General features: G+C 44.3%; 1 protein-coding gene across 1 annotated transcript in view; it reads right to left on the reverse strand.

Moving 5' to 3' along the window:
• fat2 (FAT atypical cadherin 2) overlaps positions 1-14311 on the reverse strand; it is a 217034-nt gene that overhangs the window by 67284 nt on the left and 135439 nt on the right. Inside the window, 2 exon segments of the mRNA XM_084332130.1 lie at positions 9680-9880; positions 11190-11790. Coding sequence (XP_084188256.1) covers positions 9680-9880; positions 11190-11790 — 802 coding nt within the window.

Below are 14311 nucleotides of genomic sequence, written 5' to 3' on the forward strand. Positions count from 1 at the left end.
ATGTCGGGGGTAAGTGCTCTTAGCTTGAGGCTGTGCTCGGCCCGCTGTTAGTTAGGAAGTTGAATATCCAGTTGCAGACAGAGGGGCTAAAGTCAAGGTCCTTGGTTTCCACAATGTTACCACGTTTGGAGATGAGTTTGGAGGGGATGGTGGGGTTGAATTGATGATGGCTAATGTGTCCCTTTCTAGATACAGTTGTCTGGAAGTGCCAGTGAATGTCCTTGTTGCCTAGAAACATGGTGTGAATATAGTTAGCACTTATTAGTTAGGAAGTTGTTTGGAAAGTTATGAATTATGCTTATTTCATCCCCCAGATAATTGCTGAATGACCCTGTTCACCATATCCTAATGCTAAAATAAAAGTTTAACAATTTCTGATTCTGCTGCAAGTGGTTATTAGTGAAATATTGTCTGGTTCATTATACATTTTATTCTGATTAAATTCAAGAAAAAACAAGGTGAACTACACCCCATTATATCTTCTAGGCAGCAGTATTATTATTTCACCCTTTGTTACCATCAAATCCTACAGCAGAATCAGGAGATGAAACCCAGAGTAAATTAAATGTAATGGGTGATCTCTGATCTAACAGGCCTGTCGGTCGAGGCCGAGAGGCGGGGGTAACAAACAAACTCGTGTTTTCTCGTGTTACGTTAGATGTTCTTGTCCTGGGGACTGTAGGGCAACGTCCATCTATTTCTACATCAAACTAATCGGCGAGGCAACCCAAACATCAACAACCCAAACATCAACAACCCAAACATCAACAACCCAAACATCAACAACCCAAACATCAACAACCCAAACATCAACAACCCAAACATCAACAACCCAAACATCAACAACCCAAACATCAACAACCGGAAAGTTTTCTGTGCAGACAAGACTGAACTTAAGCCATCGGTGGCCCTGGGTGAATGAGCCTACACTGTAAAAAGAAATCCATGGGAAATTCACTGTATTATTTTACAGATTACTTTAGTTGTTAATTTTTTTTTGTAAATGCGATAACAATACAGTAAATCGGGGCGGCTAGGTGTGTAGTGGGCAAGGTGCTCGCCATCAACGCTGGAGACGCTGGGTTCGAGCCCAGCTCTCGGCGTTGCTATCAGCTTGGCTGGTCGTTCATACTAACACAATGGCAGTGTTAGGGGTGGGAAAGCTGATGGGTGGGTCCTGGGCGTTGTGGACAGCGACCCCTACAGTTCGGTCAGGGCGCCTGCACAGCGAGGGTAGGATCTGGAGGGAGGTAGTGTGACCTTCCACACGTTACACTCTCCCGGTGAGAATCTGCGCTGCCAGGTTGGCTGCCGGCTGGCTGCACATGCGTCGGAGGAAAGCATGTGACAGTCTCCGGCCTCCCGGACCAACAGTAGGGGGGAGTGCGCAACAACCAGGAAGGGGGTTGGGAATTGGCATAACGACTAACAGTGGGATGGGAGAAAAATCTGAAAAAAGGAGGGGGAAAAAAGATAATAATAAAAAAAAAAAACAATACAGTAAATCACTTTTGAAAATCAAAAAATATTAACCATTAAATAAAGGTTGTAATCAGTAAATTGATAAGAAATTATTTAAAAAATAATTTTACAGGATTATTCCATTGCTTAATTGTCTTCAATGTTAAATTGCATTGAATTATATCTAAGAACACCTCAAATAAAATAAAACATTCTGTAAATTAATTGCTTTTCCATTTTATTTTAATTTGGGAATGTTACTGTAATTTGACAGTAAGTCATTTACAGTTTATTTTACAGTGTATTTAAACAAAGTGAAGCAATGAATGGATCAATGATCGATTGATTGATTCAATTAATGAATTCATTCACATCTACAGCCAGGATCAAACGGAAGACATCTCTATGTATTCTCTCCCGCGGTCCCTGGTTAGTAATGTAATAAATGAATTATTTATACTCTATCCATCCTAAAAACCTGGAGATTTCCCTGGCGACCTCCTACTCAGCGGTGCTCCCGCTGAGGCCGCTGCCACGTCTCTCCTGTTTCCCACGAGTTTTCTCTTCTCTCCTCTCATCTTCAAAATGTAATTATTAACACTTTTTAGGGCATTTCTGTTTTATTAGATAGCGCAGTAGAGAGTGACAGAAAAGAGAGACAGAGAGCGAGAGAGAGAGGACGATGTGTCACAAAGGTCAGGGACTGGATTCAAACCCGGGGCGTTGCAATTACACGGTACCCGCCTTTGGCTCGGCGAGCGACCGGGATATCCCGTTTCATGTTCAATTCTCATGGGATTTTGATCCTTTCCAATAGGTTATAACAGGTCAAACGTAGCCAAACGGAAAACCTCCCCTATCCTCACGAGTCAATAGCGGCAGCGGTGGCGTGTGGGATGTGGTTTGGGATCATCTAGGTTAAATCTTTTCTCGTGTTTTGTTCCCTCCACTATATATCTCCCCCCCTCTATCTCTTCCACATCCTCAATTGGTAGACGACCGCCACCCGTTATCAATCCCCCGAGCCTCGTAAAGACCGGAGTAAGTATCTCCGCGTAGTCAAAACACACAGGGCGATAAGCTCATTTAAAGCGGGACCGCTCCGGAATGTCAATGAGCTGCCGCCGCGCTCTAAACGAGACGACGGGGACTCCGAGCAGGTTGATAACGAGTGCGTGTGTCCTGGAGCGCCCCTAGCTGACTGACCTCCGTACCCGCCGCGCTAATCCCTGTAGGAATGCCACAACATGTCAGCGAAACCCTCAGGAACAGGGAGAGAGGCGGCTGAGTGGCGCCTGTGTGTGCCGTGGGTTCAGCTCCTCTACTGCAACGGTAGACACAGCCGGATAATTACTGGAGGTGGTGACGATCAAATCAACATTTCAAATCAAATGGATTTGTAAAGCCCGGAAATCACAAGGTAATGCCCCCATGGGCTGGACAAGTCTTCGTTAAACAAGTCGAGAAGAAACATCACAATAAATCAAGAAGAAAAACCAACATAAAATCCAAATATGCGCTCCCAGACTTTCCCCAATGAAGATATGGAAAAACTTGCTAAAAACCTAGCAATAGGAAAAAAAAGTACCACAGGCGATGTGGAGGAGAGAAACCTCAGATGGGCTGTTCAAAGAGGGATCATCCCCCAACAGGATGTCAGTGATAATATAGTGTTGCTATGGATGTTCGATGGGTGGAGAATAAAACAGGCGAAATGTGGTATGTATGTATATATACATGTAATAAAACACATGTACATGCAATAGCAACTAAGGTACAAAAACAAAACAAAAAAATAGAGCTATGATTTCTAAATGATTTCTCCTGGTCTGTTGACGTGTCGGTCACGTGGGGAATAGAGCTGTGAAACAGAGGAGGTTGACACAGTAGGGTGTTCGCAGGGCGCCACGTCTAGTTACAGGGTGCAGCTGGAGGATGCTGCCATTGCGGTGGATGAAAGCGGCTACACAGGGTCAGGGAAGCTGTGCACACCTACCTGCCCCGAGCTCCCTGTGGCTGGTCTCCACACGAGTGGTCTATTGTTTTCCCCCTCTACGCGTGACAACCTTGTTAAGACTGTGTAGAAATGCACTGAAAACAGTATTTAAATGGCTTTGAAATGAATATGAATATGAAATTGCCAGAGGCAATGCGAGGCAGCACATTATATGCGTGCCATCGTTCCTTTCACATAATATGAAAGAGCCAAGCCTCTGTATCTACAATAAAAATGACACACCCGTGTATTCAACCAAGCTTTGAAAATGGATACAATCCCAAGATGTGGCACATTGTTAGGATTATTGAAACGTTATAATTTGATCAACTCTGACAGATATCCAAATTATAAAGTCACCATTGAGAAGTGTATCCCTGTAGCGAGAAGAACGAGCAACAGAATTCGCTACATTGGCACCATGAGGGCATCAGACACGCCCCCAGAGGCGTGAGGAAGCTGATAGGCAGAAGGCCAGGGACACGTTTCCCGAAGGAGGGGGGTAGGATGCCTAGACTCACGGGTTGGACCCTTTCATTGGCTGGTTAGCGCTGTCATTTGTGGTTAATTCCTGCCTGCCTCCCTAAATACATTTTTACATTTTTGTTGAATATCTGTAAACTTGGTAAATCTTTGTGGTCAGAACTACAACCCACCGATACTAGACATGGCTATGTCACAAGACACCCCTTGGGCCTTCATTTGACTCTACCTCTACCAACAACAAATGCACTTAAGAGAACCGTAACATATAGAGCTGCTGCATACAAAAATCGTATAGCTACCTGTGAATATAATTATTATCAGCAACAAATTGACTTTCAATAAAAAGTTTAAAAACGCTGTTATGAATAATGAAATACAGTTCAGTTATTGATTTATTTAGTTAGTATCGTATTTGTGGTTGGAGCCTTTTTGTCTTGCGATTTTGCAGCTATTGAGAATGTACTTGTGTATTTTATGTTTTTATTGTTTTGTTATTACTCCAATGTTTTAAGTTATGTGGGTGTGGACTAATGGGGATCCATATAATAAACAAATAAAGAAATATGCTACGATATGAAGACACATCTGATTATACCACTGGCTTCCTCTCTTGGAAAAGGACACGTATCGTGGTTTTTGACGACTAAAACACTTACCCCATTGTAGGCCTGTCCCAGACTAAGGATTTGTATAGTCGACGTTGATCGGCCGATAGTCGACTGGTAGTGAATGAAAAAAAAGAATGAAAAATCCATTTGGGCTGTGGGGGGTGCTTAATGTCTGAAGGAGTCGACTGAAGGCTTCTTGTCCTCTGCGAAAGCATGCAATTGGTCCACTGATGGATACAGCTTGATATTTGTCTAGTGTGTTCATTAGATGGGTGAAATCCTCTTTCAGTGCCCGTTTTCTTAGGCAGTTAGCCTGTCTGGTATACGCGCCATTAGCGTTAGCCACACTTCTAGGCCCCTTTGCTTTTGGAAAGAATGATCCCAAAATAATTATAATATTATTATAATAAAAAAATGTTGCATTCGACTAAGACGTTGGCAGTCGACTACGGCTCCTCTCGATCGATTAGTGGACTATTCGGCTGGTCGAGGTCAGCCCCAGTTCATTGGATTGGTACTGGATCCAGGGAGAGGATGCAGCACAGTGCCTAGTCTCTCAACACTAAAGCGATCACGGCTTTTGATGCTGCACTATGTCGTTTTGGGAGAGTCGGAGAATTGAAGAAATTACATGGTGTATTTTCACCAGTGAGAGGGCAGGAAACTGGGTCACTGGAACAGTGTTTGAAGATAGAAATCACTGTGGAAGTGTTTCCTGTGCTTTCCCCCACAAAGGCAGGGCCACACCATTCTGTTCATAAACACTGTGTACTAAATCACAGTGACGTGATTAACAATCATGTACTGTTGAGGTCACCCGACCCGTTCAGATCAATCTGTTTACTAGCGTGCAGCATATGATTACATCTATGTGCGAAGCCCCATACGGTTCTGTAATCCCGTGTGCGCGCATGTGCTTGCGTGCGTGTGTGCGTGTGTGTGTGTGTGTGTGTGTGTGTGTGTGTGTGTGTGTGTGTATGTGTGTGTGCGTGCGTGTGTGCGTGTGTGTGTGTGTGTGTCCGTAACCACCATAGCACACGCATGTCTTATCCAATTTGGCTTTTACATGGCAGGTGAGGAAGGACCTTTTCAAAATTCACGGCGCAGATGGAGGTCAAAGATTGGTGTGTAGCCTACAGAAGTGTTGGGGAACTTCACAGTGAAAAGTAGTTAAATTACTGTAAATCTCAACTACTCTCAAAATGTTTTTTTGTTGAACTAAAACTGCTTTGAATGAGTAGTTCCACTACATCCCAAATGAAAATGATCAGCTCAATCAATCTCATATTCCACGGAGCGACAACTGAGCCGACAAAGTGTAGGTGTGTTTGATTTAAGGACTAGCGCAGGCCAAACCTCACCAGTGTGTGTGTTTGATTTAAGGACTAGCGCAGGCCAAACCTCACCAGAGTGTGTGTTTGATTTAGGGACTAGCACAGGCCAAACCTCACCAGAGTGTCTGTTTGATTTAGGGACTAGCGCAGGCCAAACCTCCACCAGAGGGTGTGTTTGATTTAGGGACTAGCACAGGCCAAACCTCACCAGAGGGTGTGTTTGATTTAGGGACTAGCGCAGGCCAAACCTCCACCAGAGGGCGTGTTTGATTTAGGGACTAGCACAGTCCAAACCGCCAGAGGCCAAACCAAGGAGAGGACAGGTACGATTTGTTGGGGTGGAATCAGGAAAATGCAACATTTCTAGAGAAATAATGGAGTCTGTAATGAACTACCTAAACTACATGACCCAAAGTAGTTAACTAATGAAGAAGCTACAGAGATTAGAATGTAGTTAAACTAGTGATTGAACGACACGCAGTTAACTACTTCCCAACAACAGTGATGTACAGTAATGAGCCGGACAGTGTCTCTGACTGACGGTAGGGGATGTGTGCATGGCTGCTCCTGGACTGCCCCCCCTGGGGGGGGGTGATAAACACATGTATGACACACCACGGTCAAATGCTATATCAATTATGCAATTTCACACACGGGCAAGACAAGACGTACATCAAGGCTAGCCCGTAACCCCCCCCCCCCCCCGACAGCCCGCTGCCTGACTGCCCACCCCCCACTCACTGAGTCACAACACTGTGATTATTGTATTATAATTTAGTGGCGTTTATGGTTATGTCTGCCACTTACACACACTGCATCCTGTGACTGTTATACTGTAACCTAGTGCTGTCTCTGCTGCCGTGCACACATTACACCCACACTGCCATTAGTGCAAATGGATGTGTTGCAAATTAGAGCTATTAGAGCCTCCAATTAGAGCTGTTTCAAATGAGAGCTGTTTCTGCTGCTATTTTCTTTCATGCTATTTAAAAAAATAAAATCTGTTGCCCTATTTAATTGTTGTATGACAGTATGTACTGTATGACAGGTGTGACTTGTTTATACTGTACTGTATGACATGTGTGATGTGTTTATACTGTACTGTATGACATCTGTGACTTGTTTATACTGTACTGTATAGGTGTGACTTGTTTATACTGTACTGTATGACAGGTGTGACTTGTTTATACTGCACTGTATGACAGGTGTGACTTGTTTATACTGTACTGTATGACATGTGTGACTTGTTTATACTGTACTGTATAGGTGTGACTTGTTTATACTGTACTGTATAGGTGTGACTTGTTTATACTGTACTGTATGACATCTGTGACTTGTTTATACTGTACTGTATAGGTGTGACTTGTTTATACTGTACTGTATGACAGGTGTGACTTGTTTATACTGTACTGTATGACAGGTGAGACTTGTTTATACTGTACTGTATGACAGGTGTGACTTGTTTATACTGTACTGTATAGGTGTGACTTGTTTATACTGTACTGTATAGGTGTGACTTGTTTATACTGTACTGTATGACAGGTGTGACTTGTTTATACTGTACTGTATGACATGTGTGACTTGTTTATACTGTACTGTATGACAGGTGTGACTTGTTTATACTGTACTGTATAGGTGTGACTTGTTTATACTGTACTGTATAGGTGTGACTTGTTTATACTGTACTGTATGACATGTGTGACTTGTTTATACTGTACTGTATGACAGGTGTGACTTGTTTATAATGTACTGTATGACGGGTGTGACTTGTTTATACTGTACTGTATAGGTGTGACTTGTTTATACTGTACTGTATGACAGGTGAGACTTGTTTATACTGTACTGTATGACAGGTGTGACTTGTTTATACTGTACTGTATAGGTGTGACTATAAATGCATATGAATCTGAATAGTCAGATCCTGACCTCACCACAGTGCAGTGGTTGCTTAACCGTCTGTAGTGTGGTAGTGAAAGGGTTAGCCGTCTGTAGTGTGGTATTGAAAGGGTTAACCTTCTGTAGTGTGGTAGTGAAAGGGTTAACCGTCTGTATTGTGGTAGTAAACAGGTTAACCGGCTGTTGTGTGGAAGTGAAAGGGTTAACCGTATGTAGTGTGGTAGTGAAAAGGTTAACCGGCTGTAGTGTGGAAGTGAAAGGGTTAACCGTATGTAGTGTGGTAGTGAAAGGGTTAACTGTATGTAGTGTGGTAGTGAAAGGGTTAACCGTATGTAGTGTGGTAGTGCAAGGGTTAACCTTATGTAGTGTGGCAGTGAAAGGGTTAACTGTCTGTAGTTAGTAGTGAAAGGGTTACCATCTGTAGTGTGGTAGTGAAAAGGTTAACCGGCTGTAGTGTGGAAGTGAAAGGGTAAACCGGCTGTAGTGTGGAAGTGAAAGGGTTAACCGTCTGTAGTTAGTAGTGAAAGGGTTACCGTCTGTAGTGTGGTAGTGAAAGGGTTAACCGGCTGTAGTGTGGAAGTGAAAGGGTTAACCGTCTGTAGTTAGTAGTGAAAGGGTTACCGTCTGTAGTGTTGGTAGTGAAAAGGTTAACCGGCTGTAGTGTGGTAGTGAAAGGGTTAACCGTCTGTAAGTTCAAGTTCAAGTTCAAGTTCCTTTTATTGCCACACGGCCAGGCCGGTGGAATTCGAGCACGGTGCAGGTGGTAGCTGCGACAATACACCACAAAAACATAAAAAGACACATGGAACAGTACAGTACAGAAAACACCACCTAGAACAAATACATGACAGAAACAGTACAGTACGAAAAACTATAGATGACAGCTCAATGTAACCTAGACCAGAAGAAACATAACAGCAGGGGGTAAATTTAGGAGGAGTTGGAGTTAAGCAGTTGTATGGCCTTGGGGAAGAAACTGTTGTTGAACCTAACCGTGCGACTGTCCAGTGACCTGAACCTCCTACCAGAAGGGAGGAGTTGGAGGAGGTGATGAGCTGGGTGCAGGGGGTCACTGATGATTTTGTTTGCGCGTGTGATGGTGTGATGTTTGTGTATGGAGTCCAGGGTGGGGAGTTTGCAGTTGATGATTTTGGATGCCCTTATGATGATCCTGTCTAGTCTGTGTAGTGTGTGTTTGGGTGTGTTGCCGTACCATACAGTGATGGATAGTGAAATAATGTTTTGTATTATGGCTGTGTAGAATTGTATCATTAAGTTCTTCCTAACCTTATATTTGTTGAGTTGTTTCAGATGAAATAGTCTTTGATTGGCTGTTTTGAGTAGATGAGTGGTGTGATGATCCCAGTTTAGTTTATTGCTGATGTATGTTCCTAAGTATTTGAATGTGTCTGTGGCTGAAATGGGTTGATTGTTGATGAGCATGGGTGTTTTAGTGGGTGTGGTTTTCCTAAAGTCAATGATGAGTGAAAGGGTTAACATTCTGTAGTGTGGTAGTGAAAGGGTTAACCGTATGTAGTGTGGTAGTGAAAGGGTTAACCGTCTGTAGTGTGGTAGTGAAAGGGTTAACCGTCTGTAGTGTGGTAGTGAAAGGGTTAACCTTCCGTAGTATGGTAGTGAAAGGGTTAACTCCCATCCGCCTCTACTTTAAGGACAGTAGTTACAGTGGGTTGTTTAGACGTTACGTGGAACTACCTGCTGTGATCTCCAGCTTCCACACACACACACACACACACACACACACACACACACACACACACACACACACACACACACACACACACACACACACACACAGGTAAACACACACACACACACACACACACAGGTAAACACACACACACACAGGTAAACAGAGCGGCAGGAACACCCACACCTACCATTACAGGGGCAGATGCTCTCCCAGGCGTGCCGCGGGGTGATGAACCCGGCCCGGGCCGTGGTGTAGTGGGCCAGCCGCTCCCCCGTCACCCTCACAGCGTTCCTGCAGCCGCGCGGCGGGCAGCCGGAGCCCAGACAGCCATTATGGCTGACCCTCAGTATGTTGATGCCCAGGGACTCCTCCATGTCGGAGATAACACCTGGGGGAGTGGAGACCACCGGTCATTTACAGAACACACAGGGGCACAGCGGCACAGCGGTAATGTGTGTGTGTATGCGTGTCCCTGTGTGTGTGTGTGTGTGTGTTTGTGTGTGTCTGTTTGTGTGTGTGTGTGTGTGTGCGTGCACGTATAAGCATGTGGTATGAGCATGCTTGTTTGTGTGTGTGCATGCATGTGTGTGTGTGTGTGTGTGTGTGTGTGTGTGTGCGTGTGTGTGAGCGTGTGTGTGTGCGTGTGTGTGTGTAGATGATACCTAGGAAAATGGATGATATAGTGAGATGTAGTTCCAAAGTGCTTTGGTACATAACACCACGTCGGGGTCGGAACAACGAAACCAAAACAAAACAGCAATCATAGAAACAATGTAATGTTTAGGTCACATTTCACGCCTCGAGAGTCCAACGAGTCGGAGATGATACCTGGAAAAAGGGTCATATATACAGCAATTATTTGTTATATTATCTGTGTGTTCATTTTATTTGGTGACATCGTCTAGCGTGTAAGAGCGTTCGTTGTAAACCGTCAGAAGTACAGCAATGGGAAGATAAAATCTACCCGTTTAACTCAAGTTAGAGTTTTAGACTTTTTGGGATGTTGCTGTCAGTGTTGCAGTACTCGAGTCCTGGACTGATTTTCAGGACTTGTGACTCGACTTGGACTTGATCATTGACTGCATTCGGACTCGGAAGGTGCAGACGAGGACTTGTACTTTAATTGATAAATAATTTTTTTTTCTTTTTTCTTTTTTTGGAATAGGCCCTAATCATTTAGCATAAGATATTGATGGCTAGTGCATTTGTTTGGCTAATGTGTCACAAAGTAAATAGACTCCCTTTGAGACAGTGACCGCTGTGGCATTAATGTTTAATGTAGACCTTTTTTTATTTGTGAGTCAGCTCTTTGACTGCCAGAGTGGAGTGGACTCAACCTTGATGACTTGGACTCGGACTCGGACTAGGGTAATGGGGACTCGACTCTTCTCTGGGGACTCGGGACTCGACTCGGACTCGACTCGGACTCGAGATTTAGTGACTCGACTACAAGACTGGTTGTTGTATATCAATATACCTTCCTAAGTGCTAGTATATGTTAGTTTTATACATAAAAATAGCATAGACTGTGAAAATATATATGAATATAAAACAAAGATTCTTATCAATCTTTCCATGTGGGTTTGTGTCTGAAATTTAAATAAAGAGAAGCTTGATTGGTATGGCTTAGTGCCAATCGCTCATTGAGCTTGACAGATCCGAACCAGATGAGTATATAGTTAGAAACGGTATCTCACCTGCGAGTCCGGTGGTGGGGAGGGACTGAACAGCCCCGCCATGAGGCCTCCAGATCAGCAGGGCCTCCACCACCTGGGAGTTGGGTAGCTGCTGCAGGCTGGCCAGGTGGAGCTCCTGCTTGGGCAAGCCCCAGGAGACGCCCAGGCTCCGCTGGAGGCCTCTCCAGTGGTCTCCCAGGAACTCCTCCGGCGACATCCCCCCCAGCTCCAGGGTCAGACCGGAGTCCAGGGCCCGCTGATCGGCCGCCCACACGTGAACCTTGACCCCGGCCCAGACGCTGAACTTGCCGTCGGTCACGCTGACGTTGAGCGCGTACGACCCCGGCTCAAGCTCCTCGTCCGCCCAGATCTTCCCGTCCGCCAGGTCGATGGAGAACCTCCCCCCCTCGGGGCTCTCTGACACCAGGTGGTAGGCCAGGACGTCCTGGAGGTCCTGGTCGGAGGCGTGGAGCTTGCCGATGACGCGGTTGGCGAACGGACTGCCGGCGGTGGTGATGAAGACCTCCAGGGGCACGACGGAGGGGGGGAACTTGCTCTGCTCCGTGACGTTGACGAGGACCACGCAGATGGAGGAGAGGGGAGGGTGGCCGCTGTCCGTCACCTGAGAGGAGCGAGAGTTAGTGTCAGTGTTGTAGGACTCGAGTCCAGGACTCGGACTGATTTTCAGGACTCGTAACTCGACTTGGACTTGAGCGCTGATGACCCGGACATGGACTCGAGCATCGACTGCATTCGGACTCGGAAGGTGCAGACTCGGACTCGGACTTGTTCATTGATACAGTTATTTTAGGCCCTAATCATTTGGCATAAGATATTGATGGCTAGTGCATTTGTTTGGCTATTGTGTCACAAAGTAAATCAACTTTGAAATGGTGACCGCTGCGTTATTTATGTTTAGACCTTTATGTAGACATTACAACTGCGGTGTCCCTATCACGGTGACAGGGGTGTTGCTACTGCCAAGTCCAGAGTTCTCTCTGCTAGACAGCCTTGACCAGGGCTCAAACTGGTGATCTTCCCATCATGAGTCCGGAGCTCTACGGGACTTATCCAGAGCAAATCACAGCAAGGGCAAAGAGTCGTGGATCTTTTGCCAAGATCTTCCTATGTACAGTATTATGTTAATCCATGCTGCCTGGGGGTGGGGGGGGGTGGGGGGGGGGGGGGGGGGTGGGGGGGACCAGTAATCCTAACAGTGAGGATTCTAAATCCTAGACCACATGGGAGTGAAAGAAAATCACTGACTAAAATTAAAAAGGTCAATATGTCCTTCACTTAATTTTTTTAAAGCTATTCAAATCCATCACATCATATAATGAATTTACCCTTTCTGGTAACAATCACATTTTAAGAAGACGTGTCACATTTTTCAAAGGTTGGAGATCTCAGTGTGAGTTATTCATTTGGCTGGAGTTTTACCCTCCAGAGACTGGTGATAGCAGAAGTGAAAAGTTACCATAATCGCACAGTCCAGTGGCTGTGTGCCTAATGCAACGAGGTGTGTGGTTATTGAAAAATAATGCATGATGATGCATTACTCCACAAGGTGAAGCTAGGAGGGGGGTTTGCCTTTGCTGCGAATTGCAATGTTTTTCAATAACCACACACCCTGGGGGATGTATTATACCACTTGCCCAAAGACAAAAAAAGTGCAGTTTACTCATCTTTTCTATAGTAAAATACAAATAAATAAATGCGTGCCTTGCTCCCTGATAACTTGCAGTATAGTCCCTTTGCACTACCTTAGCGCCTGCTTGGCAACTGTCCGTCACTTGACTGGTTAGCCAGCAAGCTAACGTTATGCTAGCAGGCCTTACTGTCAATAACAATAACATGGCCTCTGATGGACAAACAGTGAATATGATTTCACAGTGGGTTTAAACATACGGGCCCCTCCTGGGGCCCATTTACCACTGCTGCTTCTCTGTACCGTAACTCTTTGAGTATTTGCGCTATCAAAACAAGCTCAGTGCCGTCTGAAAGCCAAGGAGCTGAGCTCCAAAAACTGTGGGAGTTATTGAGGAAGTAAACACAAGTAGAATTATACCTGCTTCAAGGTCAACCACCAAGGTCAAAATTCCGCCTAGAAAAAAGTTACTAAAATGTGCCTAAAATGCATCATCTAAAAGGCCAGGGTTAAACAAATGTATTGCAGTTGCATAATAGTTCCATGTTCAACATGTAGGCCTACATGTGATAAGCCAAAATGTATGTTGAATTGCAGAGTCTACTTCACTAAAAACCTGTAAAAATCCCATTCCGATTTTTGATTTCCTTGTATAATAACAGTTTCATACACACTCAAAACATACAGTAAGTTCAAACAATAACAGACATTGAAAGCTGAAGTAGTTCTGAAAAAAGGGTGAAAAGCACTTACTCACAGCAATACAATTACACAGCAATAACAACTACATATACCCAGGCGGACTGTTTCTGGATTAGGTAGCTATCCAGATACCTTTGTTCTCAAATCAATATCAATGTGTGTCGTCAGTCGTAAGTTACACATTTTACCAAGTAGGGGAGAGTGGGGTAAGAAGTGCCAATTTTTACTTAAAGTGCCTTTGAAACAAGGGGATTACAGTAATGCCCCCAACTAAAATATGCACATATAGTTTAGTTAAATAAACTGTTTCAGAAATATAGCTTTAGAAAAAAAAGTGGTTTTGTGGCACAACTTGCCCCCGGTGCGGGGTAAGTTGTGACATTAGAGAGAATACACTGGGGTAAATTGTGCCATTGATAATTTTAAGTAAAACAGATCATTTTGATCTCAAAAGTGGTAAAAGCATCCTGCAGATCTTCATCTCCTTTCCAACCCGACGTATAGTCTTCCCCTGTTGCACCTCTTTCACGGCTCTTTCCAACTTCTCAAGAGGAGTTGACACCCTGTCTGTATCTGCGTGGCATGATGGATTTTGGTCTCAAATTAAGAATATCACATAGTTTTAGTGATCAAATGTAAGAATACAATGTACAATAACAATAAAATACAATAAAGTAATATATATATAGTTAATAATTATAAGTTGGGGCAACTTAACAAACAGAACATCTGGCACAACTTAACCCAGGCCCTTTGGCACAAATCACCTCAAGCCTACCATTTTGAAAAAAAT

The sequence above is a fragment of the Notolepis coatsorum genome (assembly GCF_963971535.1).
Source record: "Notolepis coatsorum genome assembly, chromosome: 16".
Classification (NCBI taxonomy): Eukaryota; Metazoa; Chordata; class Actinopteri; order Aulopiformes; family Paralepididae; genus Notolepis; species Notolepis coatsorum.